The sequence below is a fragment of the Bufo gargarizans genome, chromosome 7 (genome assembly GCF_014858855.1).
Source record: "Bufo gargarizans isolate SCDJY-AF-19 chromosome 7, ASM1485885v1, whole genome shotgun sequence".
NCBI classification, from domain to species: domain Eukaryota; kingdom Metazoa; phylum Chordata; class Amphibia; order Anura; family Bufonidae; genus Bufo; species Bufo gargarizans.
The window spans coordinates 153,764,338-153,792,247 of record NC_058086.1 but is presented as its reverse complement, the minus strand read 5'-3'; the positions used below and the strand labels follow the sequence as shown (position 1 = coordinate 153,792,247).

Here is a 27,910-nt window from a genome sequence, read left to right as displayed (position 1 = left end):
ATATTCACCCAAATATTCACGAAATATCGCAAATTTTAATATTGCCCTTGCCGCTCATTACTGATTCCCATTTGCTGATTTGCCTCAGCCGGGTGTAGCATAATGAAAATTTTCGTTTTGATGATACCGAAATGACTGCTGGTGCGGCTTCTGCTGCTTTTCGTAGCAGGGACAGCAGAAGGTGGGTGACTGCGGGGAATGGAGAGAGGCCTCAGACATGTGGGTGTCAGGTGTCTGCTTGCCAAAGGCTGTTGTGAAAAACTGCATACAGATAATAAAGTAATTTGGCCTCACTTTCAGCAGGAGGAGAACATTCCATTTTGCTTTGCTAGCAAGGGTCTAACTGCATGGCTAACCAATAATCATTGGGGTCCATTCACACGTCTGCAAAATGGGTCCGCATCCGTTACGCAATTTCGTGGAACGGGTGCAGACCCATTCATTTTCAATAGGGCCAGAATGTGCTGTCCGCATCCGTGCTTCCGTTTCCGCAAAAAATAGAACATGTCCTATTCTTGTCCGCAAGTGAGGCCAAGACACTTGCCATTCTGGCCAGCGTGCCCAAGGAGCCAGTTTTGAGATAATTGGGTGTCATAGTCATCATTCTCCACCTGCTCCTCCTGCTCCTTTAGCACCAACTCCTCCTCCATCCGACTTTCTTCTTGTTGGTTCCCAACAGCTACAGGGCAAACAACAAGATGTGCTTGATGTTCTTCTACTGTTGTCCCTTGTTGCATGAGAATCTTTTCTAAGATAAATATCAGGTGGATGACAGTTTATGCTGCAGTTTTCCCTACTGACACATTTTGTGGCCTCTTTGAAGGGCTTCAATATGTGACAGGTGTCTCTGATGAGCTGTCAATGTCAGACCTCAAAAACAACAGATGCTCCCTGCAGAGATGGTCTGGTGCACAATAAAATCATTCACTGCTTATCACTGCTTCTGCAGATGCTCTAGCATGTCCAAAGTTGAATGTTGCCCATTAAGCATTGTAATGGTAGACAGTTCTGATGCTGCAAGTCCACGTGGGGCATTCCTTACCATATAAGAATGCAAGGACAGTCATCTGGAAATTGGCAGCACCTTCTGCAAGAAAATGTACTTTTCTAAAAAGTGTTGCATGAATAGGTTTATTATATGCTCCATTCAGGGAGAAGATGTTATTTCCCCCAATGAACCATGGCCATCATAATCTTTCCATTGTTGCTGACCACCTTGCCCCATTGGAGTTGGCAGGGAGACAGCCAGCAGGATATTAGCTGCATGATGCAGTCTAGCTAGTGATTGGCTGTGCGCCTACTCTCACACATTTGATAGAAGGGAGAGTGGGAGCAAAACTCTGACCTGCTGCTGTTGAGGGCAGAAGGGTGCCCATGGAGGAGGAGGAGATGGATAAGTGGCTGGTGTGGGAATCAGACCGTGACTAAGTGGATGTGTCAAGAGCACCTTGCCTTCTTGCTTCGGCCATAAAAAACATTGACCCAGACATGTACTGTATCAGCTGCTCAAGGTGTCCACCAAAGTGTGCAACTTGCTGCACAGCGAGAATTGCAACAAATGGCCCCCATTCTCCGCCACATGACAGCACAAGCATATGCAGAAGAAAAGTAACCTATAAATCCAGCGCTTCCTCTTTAAACACATAGGAGGTAGAGATGGCCTTGCGGTTCGCCTGGAGGTCGTTTCACGGCAAACTTTGCTTGTTCACAGTTTGCCGAACAAGTGAACATATGGCGATGTCCGCCGGCACCATATTCTTTGCATTGTGCAGAACTTTGACCCATGACACATCCATCAGGTGGGACAGGACAGCCAATTGAGACATTTCAGCACATGGATACACCCCCAACCCATAGGCGTGCGCACGGGGTGTGCCGCCCGCCTCCGTTCCATTGACTTCAGCCCCTGGGGTGAGTGACGCTACAGACAGGGCCGGCAGCATGGGCGCCCGGCAAACGTTATAGTTGTGGAGTTAGAGGGAGCCCGGAGCAGGTGTGTCCCCAGCAGGTAAGTGAGCGGCGTGCACCCCTCTGACTGCAATGAGTGGGAGCTAAAGCGGAGCTGGGTGGGAGCGGAGCGAGTGCTGAAGTTGGGGTTCACCTTGCAGCCAGGCTGTTCTTATACTGGAGGGTAGTCATGTGGAGATGGTGACTTGGTTTGATGGTGACTTGGTTTGCTGAAGTGGGTGACCCCGACCCTCTGATAAAGTGGCAGTGATAGAGGGGCTTTGTGGGGATCTGCACCCCCTGATAGAGAGGCTTTGTGGAGACCACTGCCCCCCTCATTGGGGGGCTTTGTGGGTACCTGCACCCCATGATAGAGGGGCACCCCTCTGACTGCAATGAGTGGGAGCTAAAGCGGAGCTGGGTGGGAGCGGAGCGAGTGCTGAAGTTGGGGTTCACCTTGCAGCCAGGCTGTTCTTATACTGGAGGGTAGTCATGTGGAGATGGTGACTTGGTTTGATGGTGACTTGGTTTGCTGAAGTGGGTGACCCCGACCCTCTGATAAAGTGGCAGTGATAGAGGGGCTTTGTGGGGATCTGCACCCCCTGATAGAGAGGCTTTGTGGAGACCACTGCCCCCCTCATTGGGGGGCTTTGTGGGTACCTGCACCCCATGATAGAGGGGCATTGTGGGGACCTGCACCCCATGATAGAGGGGCATTGTGAGCACCTATATTCATATATATATATATATATATATATATGTACACACGCGTGCGCGGCGTGTGTGTTAGTGCTTTATGGTGCACACCCTAATGCAATAGGCTGCGCACGCCTATGCCTCAACCCTATAAATAAACCCCATCTGGCAGCCATTTTACATTCTGTTTTTTGCCAGTGTAGGGAGAGGTTGCTGTGTGGAGCAGGGACAGACTGTTAGGGATACCAAATTCTAGATAATAGGGCCACAAAAGTCCTTTTAAGGACTGGTATAGGTGTGCTATCGATAGGTGTGATATACTCAGGGGTGTGATATACTTATACTTTCTAACATAGAAAGTATATTATAGTGCATTTGTATTGTGCAGCAGTTGTGTGCAGTTCTGATAAGATACCGCCGCTAGATAGAGGGACAAACGCTATTGGAATAAGTAATTGCAATTGGTGTGATATACCACTTGCCCCCCAAAAAAAACTGATTGAGGGGTGTGATATACCTATAATACACCTTCTAACATAGAAAGTATATTATAGTGCATTTGTATTGTGCAGAAGTTGTGTGCAGTTCTGCTGAGATACCGCAGCTAGATAGAGGGACAAACGCTATTGGAAAGACTAATTGCAACTGGTGTGATATACCTGTTGCCCCCCAAAAAACTGATTAAGGGGTGCAATATACCTGCTTCCACAAAATACTTATTAAGGGGTGTGATACACCAGCTTCCACAAAATATTGATTGAGGGGTGTGATACACCGGCTTCCACCAAATATAGATTGAGGCCTGCGATACAGCGGCTTCAACCAAATATTAATTAAGGGGTTTGATATACCGGCTTTCAGCAAATACACATTATTGGGTTCTATATACCTGTTTCCACAAAATACTGATAGAGGGGGTTGATATACAGGCTTTCACCAAATATTGATTGAGGCCTGCGATATACCTGCTTCCACAAATACTGCTCTTCTATAGGGACTTTGTCACAGAGTCATTTTGAAAATGACAGGCAGAGGAAGAGGCAGGCCATTCCGCAGGGGTAGTAGGAGTCGGGCAGGTGCACCAGGCCGGAGCCTAAGTGGGAAGTTGGAGTGGGAAGTTGGAGTACCTAGGGACGACATTTACAGAAGATCTTGAAAAGACTTTTCTTCAGTTTTCTTTGTTTAGTTGGATTACTTTAATCTCTCTGTATTGTTGAAACGGAGATGAAATAACCTTTTATTAAAAATGTTACAAAAAACCACATGCTTTCAAAGGGTGTCCTAATTTTTTCACATGACTGTATATCTCTCGAATCACAGTTTCGGTGCCAAGATACATCTGACCACAGACACGTGGTCTAGCAAACACAGGCAGGGAAGGTACATAACTTTTACTGCCCCCTGGGTGAACCTTCTGACGGCCGTCAAGCATGTAACTCTTGGCACCCATGTGGATTTAATGTTACCGCCACGGATTGCATGTAGGCATGCCTCTTCTTCTCCTCCTCCTACGCCATCCTCTGTCTCCTCCTTGGCTGACTTCTCCTTTTCTACTGCTACCGCCTCTTCTGCTGCACCCCCCAAGCTCCCCAGAACCTATTCGACGTGCCAGGTGAGATGTTGCCATGCTGTGCTGCAGCTGTTGTGCCTTGAAGCCAAGAGCCACACCTGTCCTGCACTGCTTTCAGCTCTGCGGTCACAGGCCGATCAGCGGCTAACCCCGCTCAATTTGACAGTTGGTGAAGTGGTGTGCACCAATCTGCTGAGTGCACTGAAACAGGGCAAAATGACACACGGCATGGCACACGACGCTCTGGAACTCCACCTTGTATTTGCTTGATATGCTGCTCCAGCAGAGATGTGCAGTTAACGACTACCTGCACAAACTCAGGTTCTGGGAGCTTGTTTTTTTTTTCCACCGCGCCAGTGGCTGCTCATGCACGATGCATGCAGACTTCTGCGGCCATTTGATTAGATCACCAAACTAGTAAGTTGCAGCTAGGGCTCTATCAGTGACATCGTAACTTACACCTTCTTTCTAGAGCATGAATTGCATCGTGTCATTGATCAAGCCATCAAGGAGCTGGAGCAGGAAGATGAGGATGTCGCAATGCTAAATGAATTCCCGGGGGGGCTACTCCATATGAGACAAGTCAGCAGAAGTCTGAAGAGGAGCAGGGCCGGCGCTACCCATAAGCAGAGTAGGCCACCGCGTAGAGCGCACTCTGCCTGGGGGCGCCGGCGCTCTGGAGTCCGAATCCCGACTAGCCGCCACCACGCCCCCTACTTGTGATCCATCTAAGTAACATCTTCCTCTGATTCCCGACTAGCCACCGCCCGCGCCACGCCCCCTACTTGTGATCCAAATCTGACATCATTCATCTGCGGCTTCTTGACTCCTCCTGTACTTGCCGGCCGGATCAAGGATGTCCTGGGATGTGCGCCTGCGCGGGCATGAGTTTTTTTTTCAGTCACTTCGGCGCAAAATCACGCGAGACCGGAGGTCACGGGTCTCGTGCCGATACTCATGATCGTATCTTATCCAACGTCATATCCGGGGGACAACAGGAAGTGACGTGACGACTCAGGGTATTGAAATATTACGGGGTAGGGAAATATCACTAGACACCCGCGGCAAGTACAGACTACAGGATCATCAGCGTCAGCGAGCGACACAAGTACGTACGGGGGGTTGTTTGGCGGCAATTTCAAATTACATAATGGGCATTGTGCACTGTGGGGGCAGTATTACTTAGTGTAGGCACTGGGGGGAAAATTACATAATGGGCATTGTGCACTGTGGGGGCAGTATTACTAAGTGTGGGCACTGGGGGGTAAATTACATAATGGGCATTGTGCACTGTGGGGGCAGTATTACTTAGTGGGGGCAAATTACATAATGGGCATTGTGCACTGTGGGGGCAGTATTACTTAGTGGGGGCACTGGGGGGCAAATACATAATGGAGGGCAGTGTGGGGGTCTGACTGGGCGGAGTCAAGGGGCGGGGTCAAGGGGGCGGCAAAATTTGCTTTCGCCTAGGGTGGCAAAAATCCTTGCACCAGCCCTGAAGAGGAGTCAGAGGAGGATGGTGCCTGGGTGGAGGAGGAGGAGCAAAAAGAGCAGGCTTGTTCTCCAATGGCCTGCAGTAAAATTAATATCCAATGACCGTCTAATATACCTCCAGCCACATAATCACTTGATCTTTTATGTATGTACGGTGAATAAATGATTTTTGGGGCCTGTAGTCCACTGGCCCGCAGTAAAATTGAAATTGAGAACCATTGACAGTCTAATATACCTCCAGCCATATAATCACTTGATGTTTTCTGTCTGGTAAATGCCTAATGTTTGGGGCCTGTACTCCACTGGCCTGATTTAAAATTGATATCCAATGACCGTCTAATATACCTCCAGCCACAAAATCACTTGATGTTTTCTATCTGGTGAATGAATCATTTTTGGGGCCTGTAGTCCATTAGCCTGCAGTAATATTGATATCCAATGACCATCTAATATACCTCCAGCCACATAATCACTTGATGTTTTCTGTCCGGTAAATGCCTAATGTTTGGGGCCTGTACTCCAATGGCCTGCAGTAAAATGGATATTCAATGACCGTCTCATATACCTCCAGCCACATGATCACTTGTTCTTTTCTGTAGGTTGAATGAATAATTTTTAGGGCCTGTACTAAACTGGCCTGAAGTAAAATTGTTATCCAATGACCGTCTAATATACCTCTAGCCACATAATCACTTGATATTTTCCTTCCAGTGAATGGCTAATGTTTGGGGCCTGTAGTCCACTGGCCTACATTAAAATTGATATCCAATGACCGTCTAATATACCTTCAGCCACATAATCACTTAATGTTTTCTGCCCGGTGAATGAATAATTTTTGGGGCTTGTAGTCCACTGGCCTGCAGTAAAATTGATATCCATTGACCGTCTAATATACCATCCATCCACACTTGATCTTTCATGTACGGTGAATGCATAATTTTTGGGGCCTGTAATCTAACTGGTAAACAGTAAAAATGTTATACGGTGAGCGCCTAATCTACCTCCAGCCACATTATCAATTGTTCTTTTCTGTACGGTGAATGAAACATTTTTGGGGTCTGTAGTCCACTGGCCTGCAGTAAAATTGATATCCATTGACCATCTAATATACCTCCATCCAAATAATCACTTGATGTTTTCTGTCCGGTGAATGCCTAAAGTTTGGGGCCTGTACTCCACTGGTCTAAAATTATTTTTTTATAGGCTCCAGCACGGCACATTTTTGACAGTTTCCTTTTAAGACGCATAAAAATGGCCCCTGATTAAAATACATATTTTTTGTGGGAATTTTTGCCATTGATCCCCCTCTAGTATGTCATTGTCATGTTTGTGCACTTCTAGTAAGTATTTGGTGGCTGAAAATATGACCTGAATGTTTTTCAGGTTTGTCTGCCATTTAAGTGAATGGGGCCCGCCGTGAACTTGCTGATGTTCTGGCTGATGTTCATCCATCACTAATAGGGGGTCATTTATTAAGACCAAGGTTTTAGATGCCTGTCTTAATAACCCCTTTACCTGGCCGGCCTGTACATAACTTCAGAGCATCCACCGCCTGTCTAAATGTAAGCCAGCTTCCTTGCTGGCTAATCAGGGAAAAGACGCAGATTGCGGCTCAACTAACCTTTGTGCCACAATCTACGACAGATATACGCCAGAAAACTAGCATATATCACTTAGTAAATGACCCCCATAGGTTTTATTATCCCAATAAAATGACAAAGATACAAAATAAAAGACTATAACAAAATGTAAACAACTAAAAACAGTCTTAAGTTTCTATAATGCATTTCAGGGCTTGGACCCTTCTTTAGAAGCTGAACTGTGATATGTCATAATGAGCTCTTTGCCCCCTCATAAATTATGTATTTGCCACTGTCACTACAGTTGCCCCTACTGCCACCAGTGTGGGTACAGGTGCCACTACTACCCCCACCATCACAACATAGCTATGCAAGTTTTCCCGACTCCCCCTAAATCTCCTCCTTAGGACAGTCTAAGCACTGACTTTTCTCACACAACTCATTAACAGGGAGACTCTCTGACTATCTTCCATAGTGCATGGCGGGGTTTTGTTGTCTCTTCTTAGGAAAAAAAGAGGGTGCCCCACTAGAAGGGGACAGTGATGACAGAGCACATGCAACTGAAAGGCTTCTCTGTGGTTGCAAGGAGGAGAATCAGGGGAAATGCTGAGCCTTGGCCCCAAGGCATGGTGTCAAACAGAGGTAACCTCCACATCCTGCTGTAACTGAGAGGAGAAGTAAGCCATCCAGTTCACAATCTCGAACCTCTTTATCCAATTGGGGTGGAGTTATAAGAAACACCCTTAATTCCTACACAGTTTTATGGGTTTAGTTTTTACAGCATTTTCTATCTGGTAAAACTGACCTGTTACTTTCATTCTCTGGGTCAGTGCGATTACAACAATTACACATATGTATACTTTTTTTGCATTTTAATTTTTTTTTCTTCTTTGCATTACCATATTGTGAGCCCCATAACTTTTTTATTTTTATGTGGGTGCCATTTTTAAATACCCGACAGCCAATGTAAATCTACGCGAGGCGGTCAGGAAGGTCACAAACACAATGCACACCGCTATTGCCATTAATAATAGTAATAATGCAATGATTGCAGTGACATGTGGTTGAACGACACAATCTGTTGCAGTAATACTGGCTTTCACTAAAACTCAGATGTGACAATGCAATTTTTTTGTAGTGATGTGAAAACTCTTTTTAAACTATACACCGTGATGCAGTAATACCTTCACTAACACAGTTATAATTTGCGTTACTGATGTCAAATGTGACTTAGTTGCTGTATTCTATCTACCTATTATCTTTGCTGCAATGTACAAAGTGTTCAGTAATACAGCTATCATAAAGACATTATGATTGCCATATTATTATTGTGGTTAAATAATTGAACGTTTTACAAGGAATAACGTGTTCACTATAATTCTAGTGTGACAATCCAATATTTTTGCTGCGATGATAAACTTCTTTTGAACCAGACGCAGTGATGCAGTAGTGCCTGCACTAACATGGTTATGTAGAATGGATCAGATAAACGGCCTTTTTTAAACAAGCATGCTCCACAGCGGGACGTGAACAATTCACAAACTGCTAAATTTTCAGAAATACGCCCCTTTTACCCATAACAGCGAGGGATATGTGTGCAGCCTATCACACACCATGAATACCTACCACGGCATCTCTTTTATGATCTACTGTATGCGCTGCTGATGTCGAAAATGGTAAATGGTTATAATTAGAGATGAGTGAATTTCTTCAAAGTTCGATTCGGCTGATTTGCCGAATTTCACAAAAAAATTTGCTTTGTGACAAATTACTTTGTCACGAAGCAAATTTTTTTTGTAACTAGCAGGTGCAGTGACAGGGAGCTGTGATGGCGCCGCCCCTGTCAATATACCCCCCAGATGCCGCGTTCATACATGATCGCGGCATCCGATTGTAAAATTAACAATAAAAAAAAAAAAAATCAAACTTACCGTCTCCATTTGCTCGCGATGGGCCTGCTGCCGCCATCTTGCTTGAAGATCTTGGCCGAAATCCTGGGCGGCGCAAGATTATGTCATCACGCCGGCTGGCCTGGTGACGTATGATGTCATCACGCCGGCCAGCGTCATGATATAATCTCGCACCTCACAGGATTTCGGACGATATCTTCAAGCAAGATGGAGGCTGGCGGCCCGTCGTGAGCAAACGGAGGCGGTAAGTCTGAATTTTTTTGTTTTTTATACTATTTCAGGTTAAATTGATTCGCTGACACGAAGCATGAGGAAATTCGGCTTCTAGGCGAATCGAATTTATCCTGAAATTAGGATCGAATTCCACTTCGTGGGATTCAATTCGCTCATCTCTAGTTATAATAGTATGACTCGACTGTGTATGTTGACCAAAATGGTTGCATTAGAAAACTTGTGCTAGGTCTGATATAGGCTCAAAAATCTTATATTATAGAGCAAAATAATACATTCACCTGTATAGACCGTTTAATAATATTTCCATCACTTGCTGTCATTGAACTGAAGGCATCAATTAAACCATTTGCATCCACTTTATCTGAGCATAAGAACGTTTTTCCACCTGAAAGAAATCCAGAATTGCATTATTCCTCTGTGCACAGATTATCTGTCTGTAGAAAACTATATGTATGGTACTTGTTATTAATGAGTTGCCACATTTTATAGACAATAGTATTCCTTGGACTAGATAGGACGTTTCTAAAAGACTTTGAAGAAAATGATGGCATGCACATGACTGGAATCCATGTTTTGCGGATCTGAAATTTGCGGACCGCGAAACGGATAAGGTCATATGCACAAGCCCTAAGAAGGGCCCGCAAATGGTTCCGCAAATCCGGAGATGCGGAATGTTGCGGAATGGAAGCACGGAAGGGAACCCTATGGAAGCACTAAGGAGTGCTTCCGTGGGGTTTCGCCCCGTACTTCCATTCCGCAAAAAGATAGAACATGTCCTATCTTTTTGCCAAACGGCCGGATCGTGAATGGGTCCGCGATCCACTGCCGCTGCCCCACGGACTGTGTTCGTGCATTGTGGCCCACATTTTGCGGGCCGCAGCACGACCACGGAGTGCACACGTTTATCAGATTCATATGTAATCTGTGAGATCAAAGGCATACATAAGTTTACAGAAAGTGTAATATGACTCTGCCAGTCTTAGAAAACCTTCTCCATAGACTTTAGTGATTGCCTGCAGCAGTTACATGACTAGTTGTAGACCATCATCAAAGGCGGTCCAGTGGGGACAACCCCTTTAATATAGGGTAAGGACTCTTAGATTTCTATGGCTGACATATTATGCCTCCATACAGTGCAACTCAGAGGTCATGTAGCTATATTACACTAGTAGTGCACGAGATCTAGTACAAACTGTAGATTTTTTATAAAACAATAAATTGAGTGCTCACCTGTAGCTTTTGCAATCTCTTTTAGTTTTGGTTCTTCAGCAGCTCCGACGAATATGACATGAATTATGGCACCGCTCGCTAAAATTTGTGGGACGCAAAGGTTGGTATTATAATTGTCTTCTCCATCTGATAGTAATATGACTTCAGTTCCATCAGATGAGCCAGACAGTCCTTTATTTACCTGTGTGGTAACATGGGATATGAAGGATACATTTAGAATTTATTTTTTTTTCAGTGAACCATAGTTAACCACCATGTCACTGCATAGGTGTCCATGGTCCATGTCTTTTGTGTGTTGGACACCTCATGGGCTGTCACATGGGTTTATTTATTGAGACACATGGGGTTACTATTATAATAACCCCCATATGCCTCAGAGTATTACAAAAATGAAGCACAGTAGGGTTACTAATGTGAGACACACGCAGGTACTAAGTTAGTAACCCCATGTGTTAGTAAACCCATGTCTCTTTCTAAATAATAATGCCTGTAAAATCCCCACAACCTGCACAGGGTACAGGGGAGACAGAGAGGGCACAGACAGGATGGAAGCATGCCGCTGATGTCTTTGTCTGATACAGTAACACATTTCTGCTGTTTTTAAATATCCCCCTTTCTCATCCCTTTTTACTTCCCTCCTGCTGTCTCCCTCAACTTTTATTCAGTAGATGGCACTGATTGGTCACACGATGGAGGAGAAACATTTCCCCCTGTTGCAGCAGTACCTATACGTTAATGTGTTTTGGCACAGAAGCATGCTTAGGGCATATTTGCACAATGACGTTGTGCTGCAGAACTACTGTGTAGTCGGTAAGTCAAAGTTCTCACTCAGACTCCGACTCCTGCTTTTTATCACACTCCAACTCAGACTTCACCTTCAGCTCCTTTATAAAGTCTATTATGAAAGTAATCAGGTTACTTAAAGGGGTCGTGTCACTTCAGCAAATAGCATTTATCATGTAGTATTTACTAATGTATTGTGATTGTCCATATTGCCTCCTTTCCTTGCTGGATTCATTTTTCCATCACATTACACTTCTTGTTGCCATGGTTACGACCACCCTACAATCCATCAGCGGTGGTCGTGCTTGCACACTATAAAAAAGTGTTGGACTTCTTGGTGGCTGCGATCATGGGAGCTCACATAGGCTTGTGCTTTTTTCTATAGTGTGCATGCATGACCACCGCTGATGAACCGCCGGGTGGTCGTAACCATGGAAACAAGCAGTGTATAATGTGATGGAAAAATGAATCCAGCCAGCAATATAGACAATCACAATACATTAGTAAGTGCCTTGTGTTAACTTTCTCATCATAATAAGTGCTATTTGCTGAAGGGACACAACCCCCTTAAACCATATTCATTAAAATACAATTTCTGAAATTCGTCATATTTTGTCTATCCATCCCTACATTTCTATTGTAAAAGAACTGTGGACTACTGTTGGAATTGTGCCTTTATACTGTTAGATGAATTACTATACCTATTCTGCACTTTAATGAAAATAGATCTCCTAATTTGCCAGCAATTCTACCTGCATCCACACCCATGGATAACACCCTGAAAAAATACCTAACACCAAGTGAAATTAAACTACCACCAGGCAGGAACCTTAACACCATGGTGTGCCCTGAGGAAAGGAAGGGTGCATCCTCTGATCACTGCACGGCCCTAGGTAGCATCAGTGTAAGGATTGCCATTGTGATCTATGTGTACAACCATCCTTGCTAGAGTAATAACTACCACTCTTATCCTCCACTGCCGCTGTACCCGCAGCCTGCCTCTGCTATAGAAAGAATCATTCATACCTACTCCTCACTTCTCTGGTCCTGCACAATGGTTTCCACCTGTCCATCTTCTGGTCCATAGTTTGTTTACTTACTCTCAGGCATGGGGATGAACATCTGCTCCGCTGCTGCCAGTGACAGGCTCCACAAGAGATACATCACTGACAAAACCAGTTTTTGGGTGCAGTGGATTAGATGATCATGCCCATGCCAAGGATTAATTAAACAAGCTGCAGACCAGAGGATAGGAGAGAACACTGGAAAGATGACAACAGATTTTTTTATCACCACCGGAATACCCTGCTTATCACTGTTTACAGTAAAAGGTCAGGGAAGAACACAGAAGAGATGAGAACTGATTATCTATCACCTCTAGAACACCTGATTTTCACTGTTTATAGTATATGGGACAGACAAGAACACAGGAGAGGTGAGAACTGATTTTTTATCACCACTAGCACACCCTGCTTATCACGGTTTATAGTATAAGGACAGGGGATAACTCAGGAGAGGAGAGAACTGATTATCATCTCTAGAACACCATGCTTATCACTGTTTATAGTATAAGGACAGGGGAGAACACAGGAGAGGTGAGAACTGATAATCTATCACCACTAGAACACCCTCCTCATCAATTTTATAGTGTAAGGGAAATGAGAGAACACAGGAGAGGTGAGAACTGATTCTCTATCACCACTAGCATACCCTGCTTATCACTATTTATAGTATAAGGACAGGGGAGAACACAGGATAAGTGAGTACTGATAATCTATCACTACTGGAACACCCTCCTCATCATTGTTTATAGTGTAAGAGACAGTAGAGAACACAGGAGAGGTGAGAACTGATTCTTAATCACCACCAGCAAACCCTGCTTATCACTGTTTATAGTATAAGGACAGGTGTAACTCAGGAGAGGAGAGGACTCTTTATCTATCACCACTAGAACACCCTGCTTACCACTGTTTATAGTATAAGGGACAGAACTCTTTATCTATCACCACTAGAACACCCTGCTTACCACTGTTTATAGTATATGGGACAGGAGAGAACACAGTAAAAGGAAGAACTTTTTATCTATCACCACTAGAACAACCTGCTTATCACTGGTTTTGATAAATAAGGCTTTAGATTGAGAGAACAACATATATTTATAGGGAACATATCTAAACATTTCTAAATATAGATATGAAAGTTAATGAATAATTACACAATATTAATAACGGATACATTTTTAAGTTGGAGTCTGTACATTTTTACTGACTCCGACGCCGCCTCTGACAGCTGATATCCTATGGTCTACATTTGAACCCTCGACTTTAATTTAGTATATGTATTATCCTATTTAGTATATTATTCTATTAAACAGGCATTTATTTTTCTAAAAGACAAGCCTCATAGTCAATTATGTTTTAAATCTTCTGTTTCACTTGTGGAAGCTCCTGGCAGCCATTCATTTTAACCATGTTGACTTGGGGTGACCTCTTTAGACATAACATTTCCATACTATGGTAATACAGAGAGCAGGTGCCTTCACATTACCTCAATGCCAGTCAAAAGTCCAGAACATATATTTGTTCCTCCAGTTGCTACTGTAGGCAGAAGTTTCTTTAGCCGCTCACGATCTGCAGCACTTTTTATTTGGGTTAACCGTGATTTTATAGTGGAAGAAGCTGAAAATGTCACAATTCCAACATAAGAATCAGTCTCAAAAACTTGCATAAGGACAACTTCTGCAGCCTGGTACAAACGTCCAATCCGATTTGCCTAAAAAAAAAAAAAAAATTACTGTACATTTTTATTGAAAATATTGCAGAGTTTATCGAATCACATGTGCATAAAAAGTAAGTCACACGATCAAGACAGGTTTTCAGAATTTGGATGTAAACATGAATACTCCCATAACTGACAACAAAGACCTTGACATAGTAGAAAGTTGCTACATTTTTATTATTAAATTAATAATCTGTGGGCCAGCCACAGGACAGTAAATTCTTCTAACACAACATAGATACATCAAGGTCATACAGAGCTCTCATAGCAAAACTTATTGTGTACCCCCTAACTAACCCAGTTACCCATGCAACAATGAGTACCAGGCAATCCAGGATTCAACATGCGACACCCTGGATTTCTGATTAATTTATAGTTTTTTTTATTAAGCAGAAGAAATTTTAATTGAAAAAATGTAATAAGAAAGTCACCCTCTCCCACTAGAATAAGTACTTCATAAATATAGTGCTAATTCTGAGCAGCATATTTATCAATGTACTTGTACCAGATAACAGACAAAAATACATTGATAAATCTGCGTCCCTTCTATTACAAAACTGGCTGCCTGCAGCTACCACTAGAGGGCGTTCAGTGCTTAGTAATTCATACAGTTACCATTTACTGAAATGGAAATAATCCTGATGCATTGTGCTCTTCCTAGTGGTAGTTGCATGAAAATGCAGTGTTTTCTTGTCATGAAAAGAAGTTCAACGTCGGGCCCCACTCCCCCAGGTCCCCATAGCAGTTGCATGGTTTGCCTCCATTGACGGTACTCCACTAAGATACAGTAAAATATAGACTCAGAAGACTCTAGATTTGGAGAGGTGCTGCCATACACTCTGGGGGCATAGCATTTATTTCCCAAAAGAAGTCAACAGAACAAAAGGACCAAGGCGCTCTATTGAGCATTGCAGCCCCTTTGTTCTATAGATTGGCATTCTCAGCACCCAGAATTGCTTTATTCCGACACATGTCTATGAAATTTGAGGTATATGTTGACAAACGCTTGGTTTTGCTGTTAGTCTACATCGAAAACATTCTATAATTAGGAGACCTTACATGCTATAGAGATCACTTACGGTAGCCATGCTTCCAGAGACGTCCAGCACTAATGTCGCCACTCTCTCTGAATAATGCAAAAGTGTGATTGTGGGGTCAGGAATACTGAGGCCAGGATTTGTATTTGTGGACTTCGTATCATTGGAGCTCATGATCACATCCCATGTGCTACGGGAATTGCACATTTTATTTTGCATGTTTGGAGCTTCGGTGTTGTGGTTACTTCCATCACAGAACTTTGTCATCTAAAAGAGAAATCACAGCGCTCAGATCTTCCAATAGAATATGCCTTACACATTGTATGACAGAACGTCGGGCTTTACTTATACTTACATCAGGAAGAGCCTGCATGTACATTAATGATTCTGTGACAAACTGAAACTGGTCAGGCACAAAAAGACAACCTGCTTCAAAGAGTCCGGTGTTGGGGTCAAAATTACACGAATCAACCCTACAAAATGTTCCTTGACATCTCTGAATTTTGTTCTCACCAAAAATATCAACAGAGCACCTAAAAATTACAGTTACAATGCAAAATTTAGTATTAACTCTCATGTGTTATGTCGTAACTATTACGATACAAGACTAGTCTTAGGGTATATCTTAAAATCCACATTTTTGGTTTTGATTCCATGTGAAAAACAGCTTAAAAAAAACTCTATGTGAACTGGCCCTTACATTGAATGATACCCTGTGCGGTACCCACAGTGTCTCATGATAACTGCTATATAGTAGTGTGCCCAAGGGTCAGTGCTGTATCATGCTGCCACCCCCAAACACTACAAAACGTACTAAAGAGCCCTCAAATACTACCGACATACACTGACCAAATGACAGCTGAATACATAAAGTAATCTGAAAACAGTGCTACATTTAAATAATCTTGCCATACAATTATTAGCTTTCAGAATTATAGCTTTTGCAAGCCTTGAGGGCCAGGCAATCTGTAGTGCCTTTTGCAATAGGAGAAGCTGATACACTGCCCAGGGCACTTGCTGCTTGATATTTTATCAGATGAGAGTATTATTTGATGACACAATCAGTTACAGAACACCCAGCTGCTTGACTTCCTCCGGTCTGCACTGCCACCGCTCTGCTCATCTGCTCACCTGCTCCCAGGTTCTGGTGGCTCTGATCTGCCTGCATCTCCCTCCTCCTACCCAGCGGGCCAGGCTACCAGAGTAGTTCTGCTGCCTCTCTCCACACAGGCTGCAGCCTGCTTGCTTCCAGCTATGCCTCTCACTGCTCGTAGGGCACGCACTCCCTCTCTTTCTTAAAAGGCCAGTATGTGTGCACCTTAATCTTTTCCACCCAATGGCTCACTACCCTGGGATACTTAAAGGGGTTATCCAAGTTATTTTTTTGTTCTTTCTATGTTCCTAACTAAGCAAATGTAACAGCTTTCCAATTCACTCACTTTATCTCCAGGGGCTGGTTTCTCAGATTTTACTGAGGGTCACATGACCTGTGATGTCAGCTTCTCTCCCTGCTCTGATAAAGGTCGTTTAGAAGCCTGTAAATGAGACGTCACTGTGCTGGCCACGCCCCCCTTCACTGCCGTCTACTTTCTGCTAGTATTCTTAACCCCTTCAGCTGCACAGCTCTGCAGGCAGTGAGGAGATAATGCTGGGCACTGGAGTTGATATACTAGAGAGAGCATTGCACAAGAAGGAAGGGGGAAGATCCTGTGTGTATTATCAGTGTCATTATACAAGTGGGACTTGTAGTCCTACACAAACAACATGCTGCAGAGTCTCCCAGCACTCAGGGCAGCTCTTGTATCCACTCCCTTAGCAGTGTCATTATACAGCTGGGACTTGTAGTCCTACACATACAACATACTGCAGAGTCTCCCAGCAGGCAGACATGTCACTCAGGGCAGCTCTTGTATTCACTCCCTTAGCAGAGCAGGGGGAGGGGCAGATATTGTTTTTATTGCATGTAAACAAAGGGCCAGAAAAGAACCAGGGAAATGAGGAAATATATATATTTTTTTGCATAAAAATTGCTTAGCTCAGTTATATATCAGATTGTCTGTGCTACATTATTTTTTTTCATAACTCGGACAACCCCTTTAAGACACCTTTCTCTATAAGAAGGCGCATGTGCTAGGTTTGTGCAAAGGTGTGCTGTTTATATTTGTCTGCCCATGTACTGACTTATACCTATTTCCTGGATTTGACCCTTTGCAGCATGACCTGAAGCTTGCCTCCATCTGACTCTGAGCTTTCCACCACAACCTTTGACTATTTCCTGGATTGCATAAACTCTGCTGGCCCTTACATCGACCTGTCCCTGACTACAGTTTTGTCTGATTGCACGGTGCTTTGAACTGATATTTCTTGGAATCCATGGTTCAGCAGTCACTTGAATAGAGAATACTCCAAGAAGTAGCAGCCTGGTGGTTCCCCTGCAATGCAGTGCAGATTCCTGTACAAGAGTTAAAAGTTGAAGGCCGAAGCATTGCTGGAGGAGCAATTCTTTGGCCTTCAATATAAGGCCCTTCAGACAAGCCCCAAGCTTAATCTTGTCAAGTAACAAAGCAGATGCACATCTGCATCATAACAACTATTGAAGCAATATACTATAAGTATATTTTTACTCAAAGAGTACCTATAATTTAGATAATAGATAAGGTTAACACTATGCATTTTTTTAGCAGTTTGAATTTACCTCTGTAGGCTCCATCTCTAAACCTAAATTTTGCTGGAGCAAGTTGGTGGGTGGCTAGCTGCTATTTCCCATAGAATATATATGGAGGAAACGGGAGATTTTTCTCCCTATGTCTCTCACACAGAAGCTGCATTAAGACCATATAAGACATGATGGAGACATACTAGGCAGTATCAATGTGTATAAAGCACTTAGGGGGAGATAGAAAACACACCATGAACTGCAGCAGCTTCTGTGTGTCTCTCAACTTTTTTCACTCAGCTCCATTTCATCCTCTGCCCTCCCCTCCACATAGACGTCTATGAGCAGCATGTGTGTGCATGTTGGTCTGTCTGCAGCTCCTCCTTTCTCCTTCCCCTCCCCAAAATTCAATTGGCAGCATTTAATTTGATCCTTCAGTGAGCTGAAAGTTCATCTTGGGAAACCAAGATGATTTTACAGAAAATTCAGAGTGAATGAACATTTTAGGAGGGGGGAGATAGGAGCATGATAAGTGGAACAAAATGCATTTTAATGTAAGATATACTGTATTACAAAGTATCTTACATCCATCTTTACTATGCAATGTTTGTTGAAGGCTTAGTGTATATTTAAACATTGTATGTCTTGTATGTCTTACCATAGAGGACATAGCCAATAAGAAAATCAACTATTAGAAAACTGAAAGTGGAGAAGCTTACAATCCTATTTCCCAAGGAGCATGTAAGATTTCCTTTTTGTATGAGTGATTTCTCAAGTTCTATCCATTTTTTGACTTGTTGCTAACTTATATTTGGCAGGTCGGCAGACAGGAGGAAGTTATTTTTTTGTAGTCTGTTACCATGGATACAAATAGGTCTGCAAAGGACAAGTGCACCAAAAATAGTTGGGTATTTTAAACCCCCTTTCCACCAATTGATATATCATTATCTGTAAACTGTGATTTTCTTTTTGCAAATGTATGAAATGGTGATGATGCCTTTTGCATCAGGTACCAGCTGTAATATCCAGTACAGCTGACACCCTACTGATATGTCAAGGAGTTACTTCTTATTCTGTCTGTTTTCGTAATAGCAATCACCACTTCTAAGGAGTATGACAGTGATAAGGGGCAGATTGGCACCAATCCAAGGTTAACAATGGGCTATCATGGCATATATGGTATACAATGACCTCTACGGTAGGTCTGTCATGGGTGGAAGACTATATTAATTTAAATATTCACATTTTTGAATACCAAAACATAATGCATAACACAACCACAACCGTGAATTTAAGAGCAAAAACAATTGCATAATAGCTTTCCCCTTTGCCTCTGTGATAAAATTCTAAAAGTCAAACAATAAATTATATTCACCCTAAAAATAGTGCACATCCCAGAAAAAAAATTTGATGGAAAAAAAAATGGTTTTCAGTGAAACTTATGTATTAAACAAAAGTACTAAATAAAAACTAACGTTGAGTTACGTGTGCCAGGTTTATCAACTTCATGCAATATATGCATTTAAATAGCTCACCTTGTAGCCTCCACTTTAAGATTTCCTGCAATATAGTAAGGTGTATCTGAGCTGTACTCATCGAAAACACCCCAACGGAGGTGTGCCCATTCATGGACAAACACTCTGCCTAAAAATGAAATAATAAAAATAAATCAATTTACAAAACTTTTATTTAAATTACAGCATAATATACCTTTTATTTTTTTATTTTTTTGATAATTGTTCTTTTAAAGAGAGTCTGTCACCAAAATTGGTGAGAAGCTTGTGTATTTTACTGCCTGTCCTGGGCACTAGCACTGTAATGACCACTGTGGGCATTGGCACCATTCCCAGCAGTGCGCATGCACCGGCTAACGGCATTCTTTTAGGGATAGCTGGCGTCGAGCTTGGCATTCAACCGAGCATGCGCAGAATTTCGGCCACTCAACAGGATGACGCAATGATTGCAGGGCGGGCCAGACGAGGGTCTAGGAAAGAGTTATGCATGCAGAAGGCAAACAGACCTAGGCACTTACTGCCTAATTTCCGCCCCTGGGCACTTTCAAGCACTCAATTGTATATCATTAAAACCAGTTTTTACTGTTTATGAACACAAGAAGAAAAGAACAAAGGTACCATTTAAATCATGTTTATTTGTGCTACAGCGTTATGTTAGTAGTGTAGAAGGTGACATTTTGGTGACAGACTCCCGGTAAAGCTTCTTGAATCAGGCTGCATAATTTTTAACACTAGTCCCCAACTATAGTGAAATGACATAGTTACATAAATTCTCATGTATATTAGCAGCTGCCAGAAACATTTAAATATCATGGATCTGGTAATGACTTTTTTTTACATAAGCTGTGTCCATTCTTGCCTTAGCTCTTATGGTTAAAGGGGTTCTCCAGGAAACAAAGAAAAAACACTTAAAAATATTGAAAACAAAATGTGTTATTAATAAACTCCTAAGTGCCTTTAATTATGCATAATGGCTCATTATGTCTAGGGGGCAATCAGTGGAGAAATTAAAATGGCTGCTGTAAGAATCCTTCACATGGGATCTGTCCTAACGACACAGTAGAACGGCCTGTGTCAGAATGCAGAGGACAGAATAGTAGTCCTATGTAAGCTCTGTTCTCTGCCTGTATCAGCCCTCTAAAGCACTATACTATCTACAGATAACAGCTCTGATACTCTCTCATCTGTGTCTGTCTGCCCGGGAATGGAGTTCTCCAAGTTGGAATATGTATTTAGCTTGCTTTTAAATACTCTCTGCTTTTAAAAAATCAACAATTTATGTACACTTGAATCAACAATTCCTGTGTATCCAGTTTACCTATCTGTGTACCTAGCTTGCATGTAGCACTTTCATGTACCAAGCTTGCACGTAGCACTTTTATGTACCCATCTTGCACATAGCACTTTGTATACTCAGCCCATACGCATCATCTATACACTCACCTAAAGAATTATTAGGAACACCATACTAATACGGTGTTGGACCCCCTTTTGCCTTCAGAACTGCCTTAATTCTATGTGGCATTGATTCAACAAGGTGCTGATAGCATTCTTTAGAAATGTTGGCCCATATTGATAGGATAGCATCTTGCAGTTGATGGAGATTTGAGGGATGCACATCCAGGGCACGAAGCTCCCGTTCCACCACATCCCAAAGATGCTCTATTGGGTTGAGATCTGGTGACTGTGGGGGCCATTTAAGTACATTGAACTCATGTTCAAGAAACCAATTTGAAATGATTCGAGCTTTGTGACATGGTGCATTATCCTGCTGGAAGTAGCCATCAGAAGATGGGTACACGGTGGTCATGAAGGGATGGACATGGTCAGAAACAATGCTCAGGTAGCCCGTGGCATTTAAACGATGGCCAATTGGCACTAAGGGGCCTAAAGTGTGCCCAGAAAACATCGCCCACACCATTACACCACCACCACCAGCCTGCACAGTGGTAACAAGACATGATGGACACATGTTCTCATTCTGTTTACGCCAAATTCAGACTCTACCATTTGAATGCCTCAACAGAAATCGAGACTCATCAGACCAGGCAACATTTTTCCAGTCTTCAACAGTCCAATTTTGGTGAGCTCGTGCAAATTGTAGCCTCTTTTTCCTATTTGTAGTGGAGATGAGTGGTACCCGGTGGCGTCTTCTGCTGTTGTAGCCCACCTTTCTTTCTCATTCTGACATTCAGTTTGAAGTTCAGGAGATTGTCTTGACCAGGACCACAACCCTACATGCATTGAAGCAACTGCCATGTGATTGGTTGACTAGATAATTGCATTAATGAGAAATAGAACAGGTGTTCCTAATAATTCTTTAGGTGAGTGTATATACTCAGCCAGCACATAGCACTTTATATATTTAGCTTACCCCAGCACCGTATAAATTATCACTGCGAGTCAGGCTGCATCCTGATAAAGGATAACCTATATCATCATTAAGATATATATTGCATAAATTTACGCTATACCCAAAGAAAGGATAATCCTCCATCTGTGACCATATAGCATATACCTTTCAAAAACATTTTTAAGATATTTTAATTCCTATCAGTGCAGAAGACCCTTTTCGTTGTGTTTTTGTGACGACCCAGGACGAGAATGCTTGTCCTCAAACGCCGGCACTTAGCGCTGGAGGACGAGCGCTCTCGTCCTGCAGTCGTTCCTCCCACCGCGTGCGGTACCTCGGTCAGCAGCAGAGATCCGGCGGTTACTGACAGCTGGATCCCTGCTGCATCCACCAGCATCGGCAATAACGCAGATGCGGGTGGATTAACCCCTCATATGCCACGGTCAGCGCTGACCGCGGCATATGGGAGGTTTGCGCTCCCTCACCTCATGCATTGAGTCCCCGCGCTGCTGTGGTGGGGACTCGATGGTTGCCATGGAAGCCCCAAGCCATTCCAAGGCTTGGGGCCTGTCATGTACGGAAGCCTAAGAGGCCCAGCCCCGAGGCTGGGTCTCCTAGGCAACTGTTAGCGTCCTAGAGTGTAAGACACTAACAGTTCAAAACAGCACAATACACATATATTGTGCTGTACTGAAACAAGGATCAGACCCTGTCCCATGGTGGGACAAAAAATAAAGTGAAAAAAAAAAGTTTATAAAATTAAAGTTTTACAATTTTTTTTTAAAGTTTCAACAAAAAAAAATAATAATAAAAGCGTCCTTTTCCAAAAAGAAAGTAAAAAAAATTGTAAAAAAAATTGGGAAAAGACATATAGACATATTAGGTATCGTCGCGTCCGTATCGACCAGCTCTATAAACATATCACATGACCTAACCCCTCAGATGAACACCGTAAAAAATTAAACATAAAAACTGTGCTAAATAAACAATTTTTGGTCACCTTACATCACAAAAAGTGTAATAGCAAGCGATCAAAAATTCATATGCACCAGTAAGTTCCAGTAAAGACAGAACATGTCCTATTCTGGTCCTCAAAATGAGGACCTCAAATCCATGGAACTCAATGGGACTGCAAAAAATGTGGATCGCAAAATGGATACAGTCGTGTGCACACTCTGGAGAAAGTGAGGGAAGAACCTGTGGACGGTCAGTGATGGGAATAGGTACACCGCTCAGCAGGCTGTATCACACAGGATAGGATTAGATACAGATGTGTTTGGATAGGCTTGCTGATTCAAGCTGTTTTTCACACTCTGGAGATAGTGAGGGAGGAGCCTGCAGACGATCAGTGATGGGATTAGATACACAGCTCAGTAGGCTGTATCACACAGGATAGGATTAGATACACGTGTGAGGGCAGAGCCTGTGGACGGTCAGTGATGGGATTAGATACACAGCTCAGCAGGCTGTATCACACAGGATAGGATTAGATACACATGTGAGGGCAGAACCTGTGGATGGTCAGTGATGGGATTTAGACACTGAGTGAGAAGTAGATTCATGTCTGGGTGCAGAAAGATGGATACAGGAGTTATAGATGGAGTAGCTGCTGCAGGCAGAGCAGTGTGGGGGGCGTGGCCAGCCTGTGACTCATCTCTGTGCAGTGCAGCCAGGCTTGTGTATCAATAAAGTTATGTATTCAACAAAACAAGAAGGGATGAAAGTAAACAGATCTGCCAGGATAATGTGATGTCTTCCAGGGGGGGGAAGGAAAGCTCGGACATGAAAAACAGGTATTGGGGGCATATGTATGCATTGGTGAGGGGTGTTAGGAGCACATAAAAAATAAATTTGATTTTGGGACCGGACAACCTCTTTAAGGGGTTAGTGACAATAATAATATTTCTCCATGTCTTTTAGTGTTAACCATGCAGATGGTCACTAACTTTTCAAACAACTTTACATAAATCAATATTACAAGTATTACCATAAGAAACTTTGTAGTTATCAATGAAAATGTCTAATTGTATTGTTATAATCTGTTTATCAACAGGAAGAACTGTTCATCTCTTCCGGTCTGCTGCTGTATGTCTAAGGGACAGCAGCGGGCAGGAAGACAGAAGGGAGATGGCACGTGGTCACTGCGCGTGTCATCTCCCCATACAGCTGTTCGGTGGGGGTGCCGGGTGTCAGACCCCCGCCAATCTGTAATTGATTACCTATCCTGGGGATAGGTCATCAATATTAAAAAGCCTGGACAACCCCTTTAAGAACTCATTTGCATCCCCTTTTCCCCAGAATTGCAGAGGAGTATGTATGGCCTATATTAAGCTGCCTCACAGCAATTAATGCGCTCTCCACCAAATACTGTTACTATGGTACTATTTTTGTGTACAGTATAGTTGTTTAAACTGCATTTATCTAAGCCACAGGGGAATTAATTACATGTATAGTATTATGGTATTATGTTCAAATTACAGTTGTATTATTTATGTGTACAGTATGGTGGTAGTTAGAGATGAGCAAAGATTAGAAAAATTAGATTCAGCAACTTTGCCAAAATTAGCCAAGAAATTTGATTAGTTACGAATTAATTAATCACGATCCGCTATTAATCAGGTATACCGAGGCCACTCTGCCTTAGGGTATGGCAAGATGGAGCAGCTGTGCTGTGGGCTGGTTCTGGCCATGCTGCGGTGAAGAACCGCGTGGCTAATTAGCCCACAGCTGCCTTTTATTTTAAGGCTATGTATACCTTTGGGGGATTTTTTATTATTATTATTATTAATATTATTATTGCATTGTAATCATTTTGAGCTAAAAATCTTTTTTAAATTGGTCTTTAATAAAATATGGAGCCCTTTTTTCTGTACAGAGCTGACATGCTCTAACAGAGGGATCTGAATTTTCTTTCTGCTCCGTCAGCTAGCTAATCTGAAGAGCTCCTTATTTCTGCTCTCTGACATTATAAACACTCATTATAGATCCGTTCTTATCTTACTCAAGAATGTGGCTTAAATAAGTGTTTATGACCTCTTAGTAAATTAGACATAAGGGTTATTAGATGATGGAACAAAGTGAAAGTACCATTCACACAGCTAGAAAAACAGTTAACGCTTTGTGACAGGACAACTCAATATTTTTAATAAAGACCAAGTTTAGCCTAAGTAGAGTAAAATGCAATCATAAAAAAAAATTGCCTCAGAAGGTGTACATACCCTATAATAATGAAAACCACATGTTATAGTTCTTCTTCATTGTTAATGGCACGGCACCTTTCAACTGGGGCTGTTGCTGGTATGAGGTTTGGCTGGTTAGGTGGGGGCACAATATGCATATTATTGCTGTTCTTTCGTGCAATCTCTGTCAGGTTATTTGGCAGTAAAAACAGAATATTAATCAGCTTTGGCATACCCACTTCTCCAACCCCAGAGCTCTCCTGCCCTACAGGTGGGAGCCCTTCTTCTGCCATCTGCTTTTCCTCCTTTTCCACATCATCTAATATCGATAGGAATATGTCATCAGGAACATCCATCTCTTCCTCTCTCTGCATCTTGCTGACTTTTCTAGGATTTGGAGACTTTGAAGGATGATATGGAAGAAGTAAAGCCAGCAAACGTTGAGGATGGTCTTCATTAAGACCTGGTCCCCCTAAGGGGTGCAGACTGAATGGTGTTGGTTGGCACGCTTACACCGGAATAATAAAGGCTTCCATCTTATTGGTATTGAATTACATATCTTAGTTTACGGCTGATGTAGAAATAAATAAAATGGATGCAGCATAAGTCTCCCTAAACTCTCCCTGCACTGACCTTCTCCAATATTCTTCTATTAGTCATTTTCAATAACACTGTCCATAGCACATGAGCGCTTGCCATGTCTCTCCCTATGCTCAGCTCACAAGACAATGGCAGAGAGATCGCTGGATTAGGGTTTTATGGGGCTGTGACATCACAGGGGATGGCTATCTGCGGATTGACTGGCTGCATGGCATTATAGGTGATCTTGCGTTCCCAAGCTTCTTACTTTCACTTTAACAGGTACAGCCGCCATTTTAGGAAAAACTGATTAGTTACCACGAAGTGCGAGGCAATTCGGATTTGTTGCAAATCAAAGTTTTGCTAAACTATTGGTAGTATTTATGTAAAGACTTCATTGGTGCCATTTAGCGTGCCATTTGACATACTGTATATATAATGTATAGCAGCACTATTAATGCGTTACCATCAGTCAAGATTGTAGCTGCTTGCTGCCAGATAAATTGTAACATAAATGGGAACAGATCCTTGTGTTAGGCTTGTGATTGTATTTGAACTTACTTATTAGCCTTTTATCTGCATAGTTCAATTTCTTGTTTACATACCTGCATACAGCTAATATTGCCAGTCCTGTCTGTGTTCCTCTTCCTCCAATGATGTTGCATTTTTTGCAAACTTATTTTTAACAGTTTTTATCATGTGAACTAATAACGATTTTTATGGGTGGGATACAGATTATCAGACTTTGTTATGTACTGTGCTGTTTGTGTATATTTGTTGTTATTGCTGTTATTCATATAACCTCTCCCTAGATATCTTTGTATACAATTTAATAGTTTTTAAATAATTGGTTTTGTGTCTGTTTTATATGACCTAATCAAGATTCATTGATATTATTTTTTGTGACTATAAACATAAAGGGAATAGCCAGGGGCGTAATGATCGCAGTCGCAAAGGTTGTGACCGCTACCGGGCCGGCTGGGATGGGGGGGGGTGCTCCACAGCAACGCAAATTGCCGCAAGTGGATTTTACGACCAGTCCGAACCCCTGTGCCTGGCTGGCGGCGTCCCACCCATACCCTCTCCGGCGCTGCACCTTTTGCTGAGATGATCCTGCGAGACCCATGACCTTAGCTCCGGGTCTCACGGGATCACGCGAGTCGCAGCAGCCAAAATCCTTGTACTGGATGCAGAAGGTTAGCTCATGCGGCTGGCGGACCGGGGGTTTGGAGTCCAGACATTGTGGGTGAGAGAGGGCCCGGTGCAGTAGAGCCGGGAGAGGCAGACAAGCAGCCGATGCCAGCCCCATCCCGACAGCCCCAGCAGCCACCACACTCGATCTGGTTCATTCAGCCAGTCCCTCCCCAGTAATCTGCAGCAGCAGCACATTGTCCTGTTTGCAATAAGACCTGCCCCTGGGCTGAGCTCAGCCTGCACCCGCCGCACCCCGAGCCCCTGTGCTGTGCACTGCCTGCACCCCCAGCACACTGTGCTGTGCACCACCTGCAGCAGCCCCTGTGCTGTGCACCCCCAGCCCCTGTGCGTCCGATGTACCACCAGCCCCTGTGCGTCCCATGCACCCCCAGCCCCTGTGCGTCCCATGCACCCTCAGCCCCTGTGCGTCCCATGCACCCTCAGCCCCTGTGCGTCCCATGCACCCTCAGCCCCTGTGCGTCCCATGCACCCTCAGCCCCTGTGCGTCCCATGCACCCTCAGCCCCTGTGCGTCCCATGCACCCTCAGCCCCTGTGCGTCCCATGCACCCTCAGCCCCTGTGCGTCCCATGCACCCCCAGCCCCTGTGCGTCCCCCTCGGGGGCAAAATCATGAAATATACTGGGCAAAAAATTAAATATTTATAGAGGGGGTAAAAAACTACAACGCATTTAAACCTATAGTGGGCGGGCGGGGGGGCCCAATTCAAAGTTTGCCCTGGGGCCCATAGAACTCTAGTTACGCCACTGGTAATATCTCATCTCAGACAGTGATTGCATGTTTCTAGTTTATGCCATCAATGTCAGATAAGTGCCATTCCTACCTCTGGAACCAACTGATATCTCCAAAATGGGGCCCTTAAAGTGAAGGACATCACACCTCACATGAGTGGCATATTCTCCATAATAGCCAAGTTAGTGCGCTCAGCTATTTACGGCCATTCCTTAGCGGTGATTGGAGGGTGGTGCATGTGTGTTTGCGCTCCTTTCACTACAAGGCCCCATTCTGGAAATAGAAGCTGGGACATGCACCTATCTGACATTGATGACATGTCCTAGCCATATGCAATCAATGTATAAGATGAGCCAACACCTATAATTATATTTTCTCTTCATTATTGTTTCTATTAAGTTTGTTCTAAACGTATATTGCAACTC

At 43.3% G+C, this 27,910-nt stretch overlaps 1 protein-coding gene across 1 annotated transcript in view; it reads right to left on the bottom strand.

Annotated features, from left to right (window-relative positions):
- The window catches only part of LOC122943767 (calcium-activated chloride channel regulator 1-like), a 66,295-nt gene that overhangs the window by 22,123 nt on the left and 16,262 nt on the right, over positions 1-27,910 (bottom strand). Inside the window, 6 exon segments of the mRNA XM_044301784.1 lie at positions 9,710-9,816; positions 10,662-10,842; positions 13,992-14,216; positions 15,302-15,526; positions 15,615-15,792; positions 19,451-19,559. Coding sequence (XP_044157719.1) covers positions 9,710-9,816; positions 10,662-10,842; positions 13,992-14,216; positions 15,302-15,526; positions 15,615-15,792; positions 19,451-19,559 — 1,025 coding nt within the window.